Source organism: Varanus komodoensis, unplaced genomic scaffold (genome assembly GCF_004798865.1).
Source record: "Varanus komodoensis strain SLA01 unplaced genomic scaffold, ASM479886v1 scaffold78, whole genome shotgun sequence".
Taxonomy (NCBI): Eukaryota; Metazoa; Chordata; class Lepidosauria; order Squamata; family Varanidae; genus Varanus; species Varanus komodoensis.
Genome location: NW_025336455.1, coordinates 2,588,059 through 2,600,579, shown reverse-complemented (window position 1 = coordinate 2,600,579; position 12,521 = coordinate 2,588,059). Strand labels below are relative to the sequence as shown.

The 12,521-nt window shown below is 68.0% G+C and overlaps 1 protein-coding gene across 8 annotated transcripts in view; it reads right to left on the bottom strand.

Annotated features, from left to right (window-relative positions):
• The window catches only part of PLEC (plectin), a 79,470-nt gene that overhangs the window by 38,954 nt on the left and 27,995 nt on the right, over window positions 1-12,521 (bottom strand). For 2 of the 8 annotated variants that reach the window (XM_044453291.1, XM_044453293.1), the window contains exon 1: window positions 6,323-6,434. The exons of 5 other annotated variants lie outside the window; for them this stretch is intronic. In XM_044453291.1, coding sequence (XP_044309226.1) covers window positions 6,323-6,434 — 112 coding nt within the window. Of the gene's footprint in view, window positions 1-6,322; window positions 6,435-7,017; window positions 7,049-12,521 lie in introns of those variants that run through there. One more of the 8 variants, XM_044453296.1, reaches the window with a different exon arrangement.

Genomic DNA, 12,521 nt, shown 5'->3' with positions numbered 1-12,521 from the left:
CGGGAAGCCCGCAGCCCGGCCCGCGCTGCGATCCGACGGCTATGCCGCGCGGCAGGGCGGCTTCGCGGCGCGGCGCGGCGCGGCGCGGGCGCCCCCTCCGCCCGGGCGGGAGGCCGACGGTGCCTCGGCTCGCCGCCCGCCCGAAGCTCCGTCTCGAGCGGGCGGGATCCCCGCGCGTGGGCTCCGGAGGGGCCGTGCGGGGGGCGAGCCGGGTGTCCCGTCGCCCGGGCCCAGGCAGGCGGCGGAAGGGAAGCCCTCGGCGGCCTCGCGGGGCACCCGGAAGCCACGGCCGGCTGCGGGCAAGAGCGCCCGGCCGGCACCTGGGGAGACGTGGCGGCCGCCCCTGCCAGAGACCCGCGGACCGGCTGGGGCACGCTGCCCGCCCGGCCCCGGCCCGCGCAGCCTCCGGGCGCCGCACGCCCTTCTCCTGGTGCCTTTCCTTGCAGGCGGCCGGCTGGGACACTCACGCCGATGCGGTTTACTCGGGAGTAAACCCCGTGGTGCGGGAGTGCCGCAGCACTCCCACTTTGCCTGCGACCATTCGGGCAAGCCATAATAAAAGGCAGCTTACTTCTAGCTAGGTTCCCCAGCAAAGGGCCTGCAGCAGCCCTCAAGTCCCACGAGCGTCCCCACGGGGGGGGGGCAGCAGCAGCAGGGGGAGCCTCCAGGCTGAGCGCCAGTCTGCCTTCCCAGCGACATCAGGTGCTCCCGGGAGGGCAGCAGGCAGCCTGGGCTCCGGGAATGACACCCGAGCTGCTCCCCCCCCCCCCCGCCACCAGGAACTGCCTCCTCCGTGTGGGGCTCTGGAGTACATTCGCGGAGAAGCATTTCCCCTGCCCGGCCCGGTCCGGCCCTTCTTCCTACAATCCCTGATCCCAACCCCCTGCCTCAAAGACCATCTGTGGGGCACCCACCACAAGTGGGGAGGCGGACTGGCAATCGAGGGGCCCCAGGTGGCTCAGGGCCTGCCAGTGCATGACGAAAGTCCACCTGCGGACCCAGGCAGAGGGGAAGGCTGCCATGACCAGCCCTCCATGGCCCGGGCAGCCTCCACACACACCCGCCCCCTGCTGCTTGCTGCACTGCTGAAGCCTGCGGGGGCTTTGCTCAGCCACCCCCCAGGCGCATGCACTGACACAGGCAACTGGAGCAGGGAAAGAGTCTGCGCCCCCCCTCCCAACCTGCCAGGCCCTGCGTGACCCGACCCGGGGCTCCTGCACAGCAGAGATAAGACCAAGCTGGAGGAGGGAGATAACCTGCACAACCGGCCAAGGGCCTCCTTTGCACAAGGGGTGCTGGACTAGCAGAAGGCCTCCAGAGCCAGCGTCACGCCGGCCCAGCTGCGCCCACAGGACTGGCTCCGGGGCCCCCTTCCCGCTGGGTCTGGGGCCTGAGCAGCCCCCAAGGCTAGCCTGGTTCCCAGGGCCTGGAGGGGCGGTGACAGCAGGCTGGAGCCCGGCCCGGCCCTTCCCGAGCTCTTGCCTCTCCAGGATGGGATGGGATGGGCGGAGTGGTGGGGGAGCCAGCAGGCCCAAACCACAGCCCCAAGCATTTCCTCCCAGCCCCAGGAGGGACAAGTGACTCACCCAGCACAATCACAACAGCTTCCTGCACCAGCACAGAACCCTCCCCACCCGGATGGCCCCTCATCTGGCAGAAGCGCAGCATGGTGGAAAGGAAGCTGGAAACACTGAGTCAGGAGTGCCAGGATCCTCCTGCAGGGAGTGGGGAGCACAGGCGCTCGCTCTGCTGCACCCCCCAGCTCCCCCAGCACTGCAAACAGCACCCTCGGTGCACACATGGGCCCAGCCGCTCGTTCACAGGGCTGCGCACCAGACACACGCCGTGCTGGGCCACCGAGGTCCTTGGAATGGTGGGGGGGCTGTGATGGCACAGGGGATATTCTCTGCCTGTGCCGAAGCAACCTCCTCTCCTTCACATGTGCCACCCCGGCCTGCGGACTCTCCCAGCCCTCTGATCGCTCTGGACTCAGTGGGAAGCCTGGGTGACACGCAGGGGGGAGCCGGAACGGGTGGCACACCCCTGAAGTCGGTGATCGAACTGGAGCCGCACCCTGGCAGGAGGAGGCCGGAGGGCCCCTGGGGAGCCAGTGGGTGGCCGCCACTCCTGCCAGAGCCTGGAAGCTGCACACCCCGCACTGGGGCTGCTCATCCCCCGCGTGGCCACTGGGGGGCGCCCTGCCCCTTCCAGCAAGCTGCCGGGCCCAAGGATTGGCAGGGTGCAGAATAGGCAAGAGCCCCTCTCCTTTCTATCCCTGCCCCAGACCTGTAGGGAGCAGGTGTGGCTCCCAGGATGGGATTAAGGAGTGGGGCTGGCCGGGCTCTCATATCAAGAACTCCCCAGAGAGCTTTGGCTGGAGGATGCTAACCGAATGAAGTCGAACATGCAAATATATTAGGGTTGTCAACTGCTTTCTCTAAATGAAAGCAAGCATTGTTGAAGGCACTTTCAAAATGACAAACCCACATCAGTAAATGTTTCTGCAGCCTCACCAGCCCCAGAAGATCATTGCAAGTCGGAGAGAGGGGCCAGTGTCCATGCCAAGCTGCTGCCCAACAAGCTCCCCATTCAGCTACAACATCGCACCAAAGCATGGTGCTCCAAGGGCCCTTCATCTGATGCCAAGAAGTTGCCCTCCCATCAGCGAGCGGGGGAAGGCCAGCGCAGCTTCCCAAGCCCCCGCCTGGAGAAGGCCCCCTTGAGAGGATCTCGGGCCTTGGAAGCTGCCGTGGCCCCGAGCCAGGAAGGACGCCGAGCATCAAAGCCACGCTTGGCACTGGGGCTGGAACCAGACCGGAGCCCCGGCGCCCTCATCTCGTCGCACAGAAGAGCCGAGCCGGACGGGGCCGGGAAGGCCGCCGGGCCAAGCCCTGCCGCTGCGGGCCACCTGCTTGCAGCACCTGCTGCAGCCGCCCTGCTCTGGCTGCCATCCCAGAGGGCCTCTGCAGCCGGCCTCGCATGCGCGGCCTTGCCTAGCTCTCCCGGCCACAGGCCAGGCGGGGCTCCCTCGCCACTGGAAGCACCCGGGAGGCACAAACCAGGAGGCCACAGCCTGGTGTGGTGCCTGCTGCCAGTTTGTCTCTTTACCATAATATTTACATCCCACCTTTTCCCTCCAAAGGCACTCGGGCCAGCTTACATAATAGAAACATAAAAACAGAACGAGTCAGAAGGGGTCTCCTGGGCCATCTAGTCTGACCCCCGGCTCCAGCCGGCTCCGCTCACAACATGCCCACCGTGCGCATCTCTAGCCTATCTTTGAGCATAATTGTCTTTTTCCTCCCAATCTTATCCGCACAACAACAGCCCTGTGAGGAAGGAAGGCTGAGAGTCTGTGACTGGCCGAGGGGCACCCAGGGGCTGAGCAGGGACGAGATCCCGGATCCCCCGAGTCCCAGTCGCACCCTCTTAACCACTTAACCACCCTCTTAATCAGACAGCCTGCCCCGGGACGTCCCTGGCGGCCGTGGCAGGCTGTGCTGCCGGCGGGTCCCTTGGGGCCACGGAGGGAGCAGAAGGGCAGGGCAGCCGGCATGGACCCTGGCAGCATTGCCCCACTCCATTCTGCAAGAAGGGAGAGCAAAGAGGCTGCCGTCCTCCGTGCTGCCCGCACACTGCAAGACGCACACGTGGGCCGGGCTGGCTGGTGGAACAGGATGCGGTGCCCCACGGCAGCTGCTCCGCCCAGCAACCGGGCCTGTTACTGGGTATCCAGGAAAAACAGCCTCCCCCTTCCCTCCCTCCCTCCCTCCCTCCCTCCCTCCCTCCAGCACCCCCATAGCCGCAGGGCTGGAGTCATGCGCGCGGCTGAAAATACACCAGGCCGGACCCGGGCCGGCTCCTCCTCGCGGCCCGCGGGCAGCCCTGCACCAGCAGAGCCCCTGCAGGGCAAGGCGGTGGGAGCCCCGCCAAGCCTGCCAGCAGGCGGCAGAGGCCCTTTCGGGATCCTGAGGTGCCCTCCAAGCCGCGGAGAAGCTGGACCCGCCTGGAAGCTGAGGTATCCTGGCAGGTGTGACCTTGGCAGTGGCCACAGCCCACGGGCCGGGGGCCAGGGAGAGACAAGCGGGCTGGGGCCGGGATTATCCAGCGCTGCGGAGAATGTCCAGCAGCACCCGCCGCGGCAGCGCCCGGGAGCTAAAAACACTCCTAGCCTCTGCCCAGCTCATCCGTGCCCCACTCGGGGAGCCACGCCAGGGCGCGGCCCGGGGGCCAGCTGGGGCCCCTGCAGCCCCCACTCACGCCGCTCGGCTGCTGGCTCAGGGGCAGGCGCCCAAGGCTGCCAGGGAGGCTCCTCCCGGCCTCGGATCTCCTCCCCGCACGGAGGGCTGCCTTGCCCCAGCTGCAGGGCACGCTGTCCCCGCCGCGCGCTCGCACGTGCGCGAGCCATGTGGCTCCCGCGAGCCACCCTCCCCCACCCGCGTGCACCAAACCAAATCGCCGCCAGCGCCAGCTGCCAGCTCTGGAAGGGGCAGCCCAGCGGCTGCCGTGGAAACCAGGGAGGCGTGCCCACACCCATGCTGGGAACCGGCTGGCGGCAGCGCTTCCGAGAAACCGCGGCCGCACCGTCTGCCCCATCCCATCCCATCCCATCCCATCCGCGTGGAGATGGCAGGGAGCCACGTGGGTGGCAGCCCAGCCAGCCAGCCAGCCAGCCGGCGGCCGCAACTCCTCCTCCAGCGCAGCACGGCGGAGGGCTCACGAGCAGCTGCGCCCGCGCGCCCACGGGCACCACTGGCTCTGCCGGGGCCGCAGTGTGGGCTGGCCCGGCACAGCGGAGCCCCAGCCAGGGCGAGCCTGGACCGCGCCCACACGGCAGGAGGGGCAACGTCCGGGGCTGGGGATCCAGCAAGCAGAGCTTCGGGGCCCCCAACTCCTGGGCCTCTAGTTGTGCTCCAAGCCCGGGCAGTTGGCCAAGCAGGGCGCAGGACGACCCAGTGCAGGCACAGCAGGGGGCGACTGAAAGTTGGGGAAGGCCAGCCTGAGGGGCCACCCAGCCTCAGCAGCACCCCACAGGAAAGAGGCGGGGGGCGGTGGCAGGACGAACCATGCACGCTTCTGGGCACCACACTGCTGGTGCAGAGAAGCCTGGCCGGCCGGCCCGCCAGCCCCCGTGCCAGCCTCTCGCTTGACTCCCTGCTCCGCCTCCCGCTCCCTCCCAGAGCGCTGAACCCACTGGCACAAACCCCAGCAACAGGGCAGCCCGGGCGGGGCAGGCGAGGTCCGGCTTGGCCTCCAGGCCCAAGGACACAGGTGTGGAGCGGGGGCAGGGCTGGGCCCGGAAGGTGGTCCCACCTGGCCAGCCTCCGTCCCTGCAGGGCCTCAGTCCTCCTCCTCCTCCTCATGGGGCAGAGGAGAAGCCTGCTCTTGAAAGCGCAGCTGGCCCGTGTCCACTGAACACGGGCTGGCAGCTCCCCTGGACGCGGAATGGTCCACTTCCAGCAGCCAAGCAACTGGGAGCGCCTCACCCACACGCCCGCAGCATTCCCCTGGCACCCCCCCCCCACCTGCTCGGGAAGCAGGCATCTGAGGACCCACACGAGATGATGCAGAGGGCGGGGGAGGACGAGCGCTCTCCCCCTGCAGGAAAGGGCCTTCCCCTCTGCCTCTGCGCTGCTCCCTGCCCGCTCCTGAGGGAGGCGCATCCCACCCGAGAACCGGACCGGAGAGCTGCCAGGTGCCACACGCTGCAGCGGGCGAGCGCTCAACCCCACCCGGGAGGATCGGGCGAGCCGTGCCCACCTGTCCGAGCTCGGTGCCCCCAGAGGGCGGCTGGGACGCCGTCCGGCCAGACCGTGTGGGGCCAGGAGTTCGGGTGCGGGGCGGGGGCGCCTGGACGAGGCTGGGGCAGCCCAGCAGGAGCCGCCCGCGGCCAAAAGGCCAGGCGCGGGGCTGGGTCGGCGAGTCGGGCTTCCCTTGCCCTTCGCAGCAGCCCTGCGCGAGGGGAGGGCGGACGCCGGGCGGAAAGCGACCGGCCCAAGGTCACCGGGATGTTTGCAGGCGCGGCGGGGACGCGGGGACGTCGCGAGCGGCGCAGGCGAGTGCCGAGCGGCTCGGGCGGCGGAGCGGAGGGCGGCGACGCAGGCGGGGACAGGCCCGGAGCCGCTGCCGCAGCCAGAGACGCCGGCACGCGCCCCGGAGCCCCCGCCGCTCGGCAACACCCCGCTCGGCGCAGCACGCAACGGGTTAACGCGCGCCGCGGCCACGTGTCACTGTCGGGCGGGGGAGGGGGCTGCCCCGCCCCGCCCACCCGCCCGCCCGCGCGCGCCGCCGGGCCCCAGCGCCGCCGCTCCCCGGCACTCACCGTCCCCGTCGTCGGCGGAGCTCACCGCGCGGCGCCAGTACCAGACGAGCGCCAGCGTGAGCGCGTGGCCGGCCACCACCAGCGACGGGAAGAGGCCGCCGCCGGGCTCCATGGCGCGCGGGAGGGGGCGGCCCGGACACGGCGAGGCGCTGCAGCGGGCGGGCGAGCCGGGCCGCTCCCGAGCCGCCAGCCACGAGCCTCCTCCCGGGCGCTCCGCAGGCCCGGCCCCTTCGGCTCGCCGCCCGCAATGCGGAGCCGGCCTGGCCCGACCCGCCAGCAGCGCCGCCCAGTGCAGCGCGCAGAGCGCTCCGGGTTGCCCCCCGCGCTCCTTGAGCCCTCCCCCCGCCGCGCGCGCCCGCCTCCGCGGCCACTGGCGCCCCTGCCTGGCGAGGGCTTCGCCCGGCCCGGGCCCGGGCCCCGCGCCACGGCGGCCGAGGGGCCGAGGCAGCGCTCCGCCGCCCCCTGCCCAGCCTGTCGACGCCGGGGGGAGACACGCCCTCCCCCTCGGAGCCCCGGGCGGGCTGCCCTGCGGCAGGGGGGCTGCCCCGGGGGCAGAGATGCCTCGCCGCCGCCTCCCCCACCGCAGCCGGCCTCGGGCAAGCTTTTTATAGCCTCCAGGGTCGTCCCGGCGGCGCCACAGCCTCCCCCTCCCCGTCCCCGTCCCCGCTCGGCCCCCCAGGGCGGGGGGCACCTACCCGGCACGATCTTCATGAGGAAGCCTCGTCTGCGCGGGCAGCCCCCGGCCCGCCACACCAGCCTGCAGCGGAGGCGACCCCCGAGTGAGGGTCGGGAGCGGCTGTCTCCACCGCAGCGCCAGCCCCCGCGGGTCTCCCGTGGCCATTGGGGAGGGGGCCGGGGCACCAGCCGGCCTATAAATAGCGATAGCGCGTCCCGCCGGCGGAGCCAACCTGCTGCTCGCGGCTCGACTTAGAACATTACGCAGCAGAGCGGGAGGGCGAGGAGGAGCCTGGCGTGGCCCCGCGGCGGCTGCAGCGGCCCCGGCACCAGCGCAGCCCCCCGCCCAGGGAGGCCCGGCCTGACCCCGACCCCGCAGCACCTGTGCTGGGGGGCAGTCGCTCCCCTCCCCCATCGGGGGCACCTCTGCAGGTGCCAGTGGGGCTCAGGAAGGGCACTTGCTCTTTGGAGCCCACGAGGTCAAAAGGGGCCCCTTTCCCACGGAGTGTCCCGTTTCCCCTTCCTGTTGCACAGCAAAGCAACTCGGGACTCCCGTGCAGTGCTTGGAAAATGTGGGGCAGTGGTGCAGGAATTCGAAAGGGGGCATCAGGTGGAAGCAGAGGCCCGGGCAGCTCGGTGGGCAGGATGCAACTCTGCAGAGCAAGCTGCATTTTCCAGCCGCAGGGCGAGCGATGGCGGCCTTCCCGGAGGCGGCTGCAGATGGTACTGGAGGGCTACCCGAGGAGGCCCGCTTGGTGCCCGGCAGACGCCCCCCAAGCAGCCAGAGCCCCCGCGAAGAGCGGCTCCGGAAGCAGGCGAGGCAGAGCATGCGAGGGCCACAGCGATCCCCCCTGGCTGGGGAGAAGAGGCGGCGCAGGGCCGCGCGGCAAGCCGTTCTGCAAGCGATGCACATCACGGGAGTTGTGGGAAGCTTGGAGGCCACCCAGCCAGCCTGGCCTGGCCCTGCGCAGACAGCTGCCCACCCTCTGCCAGCAGACTCCTGCCAGGTGCCCGGCCCAGCCACACGGTAGCATCGCCAAGGAAACATGTCTGCCGAGGTCCATGCCAACCCCGCCCTCCTGCAGCTGCAGCCCCTTTGACCCAGCCCTGCCCTGCCCTGCCCTCCAGACCAGCAGCGGCACGGCATGGCTTGGTTGTCCGCTCTGCAGGCGTCCTCCAGGGACAGGAGGGACGGCCACATCTGCTCCTCCCAGGGCAGGCCTGGTGCATTTCGCCCCCGAGGCAGGCCAGCTTGGGGGACACAGGGCAGGGAGGAGGCAGGGGGCACCACCGGCCCCTCCCCGCATCCCCAGCATCTGTTCGCCAGGGCAGTGAAGTCTGCCTGCCGAAGGGGAGGGCTGGATCCCTCCCCAGCGCCCCCCTCGCCTGCATTCGCAGTTGCCCCCAGCTGCTCCCCAGCTCTGCTCGACAGCCCTTTCCTCCCCTCTTGGGGAGTGGGGCAGCTGGCCTGCCACCCCGTCGTACCAGCGGTGTGCAAAACCACACAGCTCAGCGGTAACCCCTTGGAAGCAAGTCCCTCGGCATTCAGTGGGCCTTGTGACTCAGTGGCCGTCAGGCTGCAGGTCTGCCAAGCAAGGCCTGGAGCCGGTGGGATGTGCCCTGACACTGCCCAGCTCACTTGATCACTGCACAGATCAGGTTCAGAGGCAACAAGGCCCCGCAGAGAACAGCTGGGGACGCCAGGAGCCTGCTTGGCCTGGGAAAGTCATTTAAGGGGAGATCTGCTAGCTGTCCTTACATGCTGAAAGGCTGCCATGGAACAGCCAGGACAGAGCTGCTGCTGTTGTGCCCAAGAGCAGAAGCAGAAGCCCAGGAAGAAAGCTGTGGGGCAGAAGATTTGCCTCCGCTTAGGGGAGGGTCCCTAACAGGGGGAGCTAGAGTCCTAGAGGAGGTCAGCCCTGACTGCTCTTTGGAAGGCCAGATGCTGAAGATGAAGCTCAAATCCTTTGGCCACCTAATGAGAAGGAAGGACTCCCTGGAGAAGAGCCTGATGCTGGGAACAATTGACGGCAAAAGGAGAAGGGGGCGGCAGAGGATGAGGTGGCTGGATGGGGTCACTGGGGAGGTGGCTGTGGGGCTGGGTGGACTCCAGGGGATGGTGGAGGACAGGAAGGCCTGGAGGAATATCCACGGGGTCGCAATGGGTCGGACATGACTTCGCAACTAACAACAGGGGACGGAAGGTCTCAGAGGCAGAGGGGGCCCATCTTTGCTCCACATACATCTTTGTTTGTTTATGTATTTGATTAAAGGATTTAGAGACCATCCCTCCCCGGGTCCCTGTCAGGCAGACTGCAAGCACAAGGCGCCTGCACGGCCGAGGGAGGCCCAGACGGTTGCCAAGAGCACTTCCCGTGCTCTGAGAAGCCAGGATTTCAGGACAGCTGACCGGATCCGGGCTTCTGCTGCCTTATTTTCATGCTTGGGCTTCATGATTAAACCAACTGGTTTAGGTAACGGGTAGGTGCCTAGTCTCCTCTCCTGGGGAGGCGGTGGGGCTTGGTCTGCCAGCCCTGGGGCCAGTTGCCCAGGAAAGGTTCTGGGACTGGAGCAGAGGGGCGGGTAAGCAAGACTCCGGCTGCCGGCTGAGCCGTGGGCCTCTTTGGCCAGCGGAAGGTCCCAGCTCCAAACACCTGGCAGCTTCAGTTACGAAGACAAGAAGCGCCCAGGGAGTGGATCAGGTCCAAGGAGGCCCTGTTTGCACCAGGCTGGCCAGCTGCCCCAGTGAAAAGCCCACAGGCACACCGGGGGGGGGCAACTGTGCCCCCACACCTTTGGTGGATCAGGGAGCAAGCGGGCCATGGGAAGCTTCCTGCGCTGGACACCCCACAGAGCAGACCCCACCGGGGGAGATGGGCAAAACTCGCCTCCTGGTATCCCGATTAACAAGCCAGCTGAAAGTGGGCTCGGCGGAACAACCATCGGGTGGATCCACGGCTGGGGAGAGAACCGGACTCAAAGGGCGCTCGCCAATGGTGCCTTCTGCAACTGGGGAGAGGTGACGGGGCGGGGGGGGGGGGTGCCGCAGGGGTTCAGTCCTGGCCCAGTGCTCTTCAGTATCTTGATTAATGATTTCGACGGGGACGTGCAGGGAACAATGATCAGATCTGCAGGCGACACAAAACTGGGCGAGGCAGCCAAGACCCTGGAAGGCAGCGCGCAGATCCACTCTTCAGTGAGACTGATCTGCCAGGCGGCAGCTGTGCCGCAAACAGCAGAGTGAATTCAACAGGGCAAACGCTAACCCTGCGCCGAGGGAGAAGAAGCAAAGGCATCAAAACAAGATGGGGAATCCTTGGCTCAGCCAGACTGCGAGTGAGACGGACCGTGGAACGGCTGCAGGTCGCAAGCAGGATATGAGTCAGCAGCGCGATGTGGTTGCAAAGCGGGCAACTGCTATTTCGGGCGGCATTAATGAAGGTGCCACTAGCAACTCACGCGAAGAGCTGGTTCACTTCTGCCCAGCACTGCCTGGGCCTCATCTGGAGTCCTGTGCCCAGCTCGGAAAAATGCAGACAAGCTGAAAAGGGTGCGGAGGAGAGCAAGGAAAATGATCTAGGGATGGGAAACGGAGCTCCAAGAGGAGAGACTGGGAGAGCCAGGCATGTTCGTCTCAAGAAGAGGAAGTGGAGGGGGATAGGACGGCACTCTGCAGGTCGGGCAGCCTTGGTGCACAGCAGGCTAAACAGTCGCCCCACTTTTCAGACTGAAACAATGGGGACGTTTCAACGACGTTTGCCTCCCTTTCTAGAGAAAGCCAGAAGAGTCCAGAGGAGAGGAAGGCAGGTGCCAACCCCTCAGTGGCAGCTTCCTGGAACCACCAAAAGTGCCCGTTGGCGGTTGGGAGCTTTGCAAGAAGCACCTAGTCCAGCGAGGCTCCTGCAGGGCCAGAGCCGGCCACGGAGAGGGCGCCTGCCCACCGGGCTCCATGCAGGGTGGGAGAAAGGGTGCACAAGCCGGGAAGCCACCAAGCCACCGCAGGGGGCCCTCTGCAAGGACCAAGGGCCAGTGCCGGCTCCTGGCCCCCTGCCCCCGCTGAAATGCCCCGGCCAGAGGCGCTCGCATCGCCTCCCGCAGCCGGACGCACTGAGCGCTGCCACAGCCGCGGCGCCACTCGCCATAACCACAGCCCGAGCCTGGAGGGAAGCGCACGATGGAGACGCCCCAGGGTCAGGCCGAGCTTTGCCATGGGGGCTTCCCAACGGATATGACCACACTGCGCCCTCCTCTCGCGCAAGCTGCCACGATGGGCCGGGCGGAGAGAGGGACGCTGCCACTTCCAGAGACCTTAAAGCTCGACTCTCTATCCCAAGGTGCTGCTGGAGGGCACCAAAGTTCAGAGAGTCAGGCGGGACTCGGATCTTTGAGATATGGCAAGCAAGTTTCTAGGCCTCAGCCTCTCCTTCATAACACGGGAAGGCGCACTGCATGTACCCACTGGGGAGAGGCCCTTGTGACACAGCGACAGCCAAGACATGTTGCTCCAGCAGAAGGACCGTTCCTCTGACTTTGCCCGGGTGTCACCCCACACGGCACCCTCACGGCACCCCTCCGCCAGCAGCGCCCGGCCCAGTCTCCTCTCCGCAGAGGCATCCCGAACGGCGGGAGGGCTGCCAAGCCGCCCGCCTGCCCGCTCCAGCCCCACAAGCCTGCCCAGGCAGCAGGCGCGGGGCGTGTGGACCCGGCTGCCTCGTAGCGGGCCAGCCCACCCTCCACGACCCCTGCCACACGCGGAGACGCTCAGAGGTCCTCCTGCCTCACGCACGGCACGCCTGGCCGAGAGGACCGCAAGTCTCTCCACGCTGCTCCAGTCGCAGCCGGACATCCCAGGCGAGGCACTCCTGCCACAGGCCGGCCCACGCCAGACAGTGCAGGTGGGAAGCTGGCGGGACCCAGTCCAGCAGCCGCAAGCCTGCCTGGCGTGAGCCCCCCCCCCCCGCCCTCGCTCTTGGCAGCCCTCCCCGAGCAGTCCACTGCCGAGCCCCGATGCTGCGCCAGGTAGGAAGTGCCACTGCTGTGCCAGGTAGGAAGCGCCACTGCGGCCGAGCCCAGGTGAGCACAGGTGCATCTCACCTGCCGGCCCAGCCAGGCAGGAGGCGCTCTGAGCCAACCGGCACGGTGCGGTGTGCCCACTGGCTGTGTCTGGTCAGCACACGCCTGCTGGGGCCACGGGAGCTGCGCAGAAGGTATGAGACCGGGGGAGGCTGACAGCTGTCCTTGCTGCCCTCCTGCCCAGGAACAGCCATCATCCGGGGTGGGGGGGAGGAAAAGAACACGCCGTGGGCCCCAGAAAGTCCCATCCAGAGGAGGAACGGCAGGTGAGGTACAACACCTCTGTTCACCCACCCGCGGTGCCCGGAGAGAGAAGGCAGCAAGATCAGGACCTCCAGCCCCCCCGCGTCCCCCGGAGCAGCTGCAGGGGGGAGCCCGTGGGAGGTGGGCGCCCAGCTCCAAGCCACAAGGGCACCACCAAAGCTGGAGGAGGGGAGGCCCGGCCCACCCC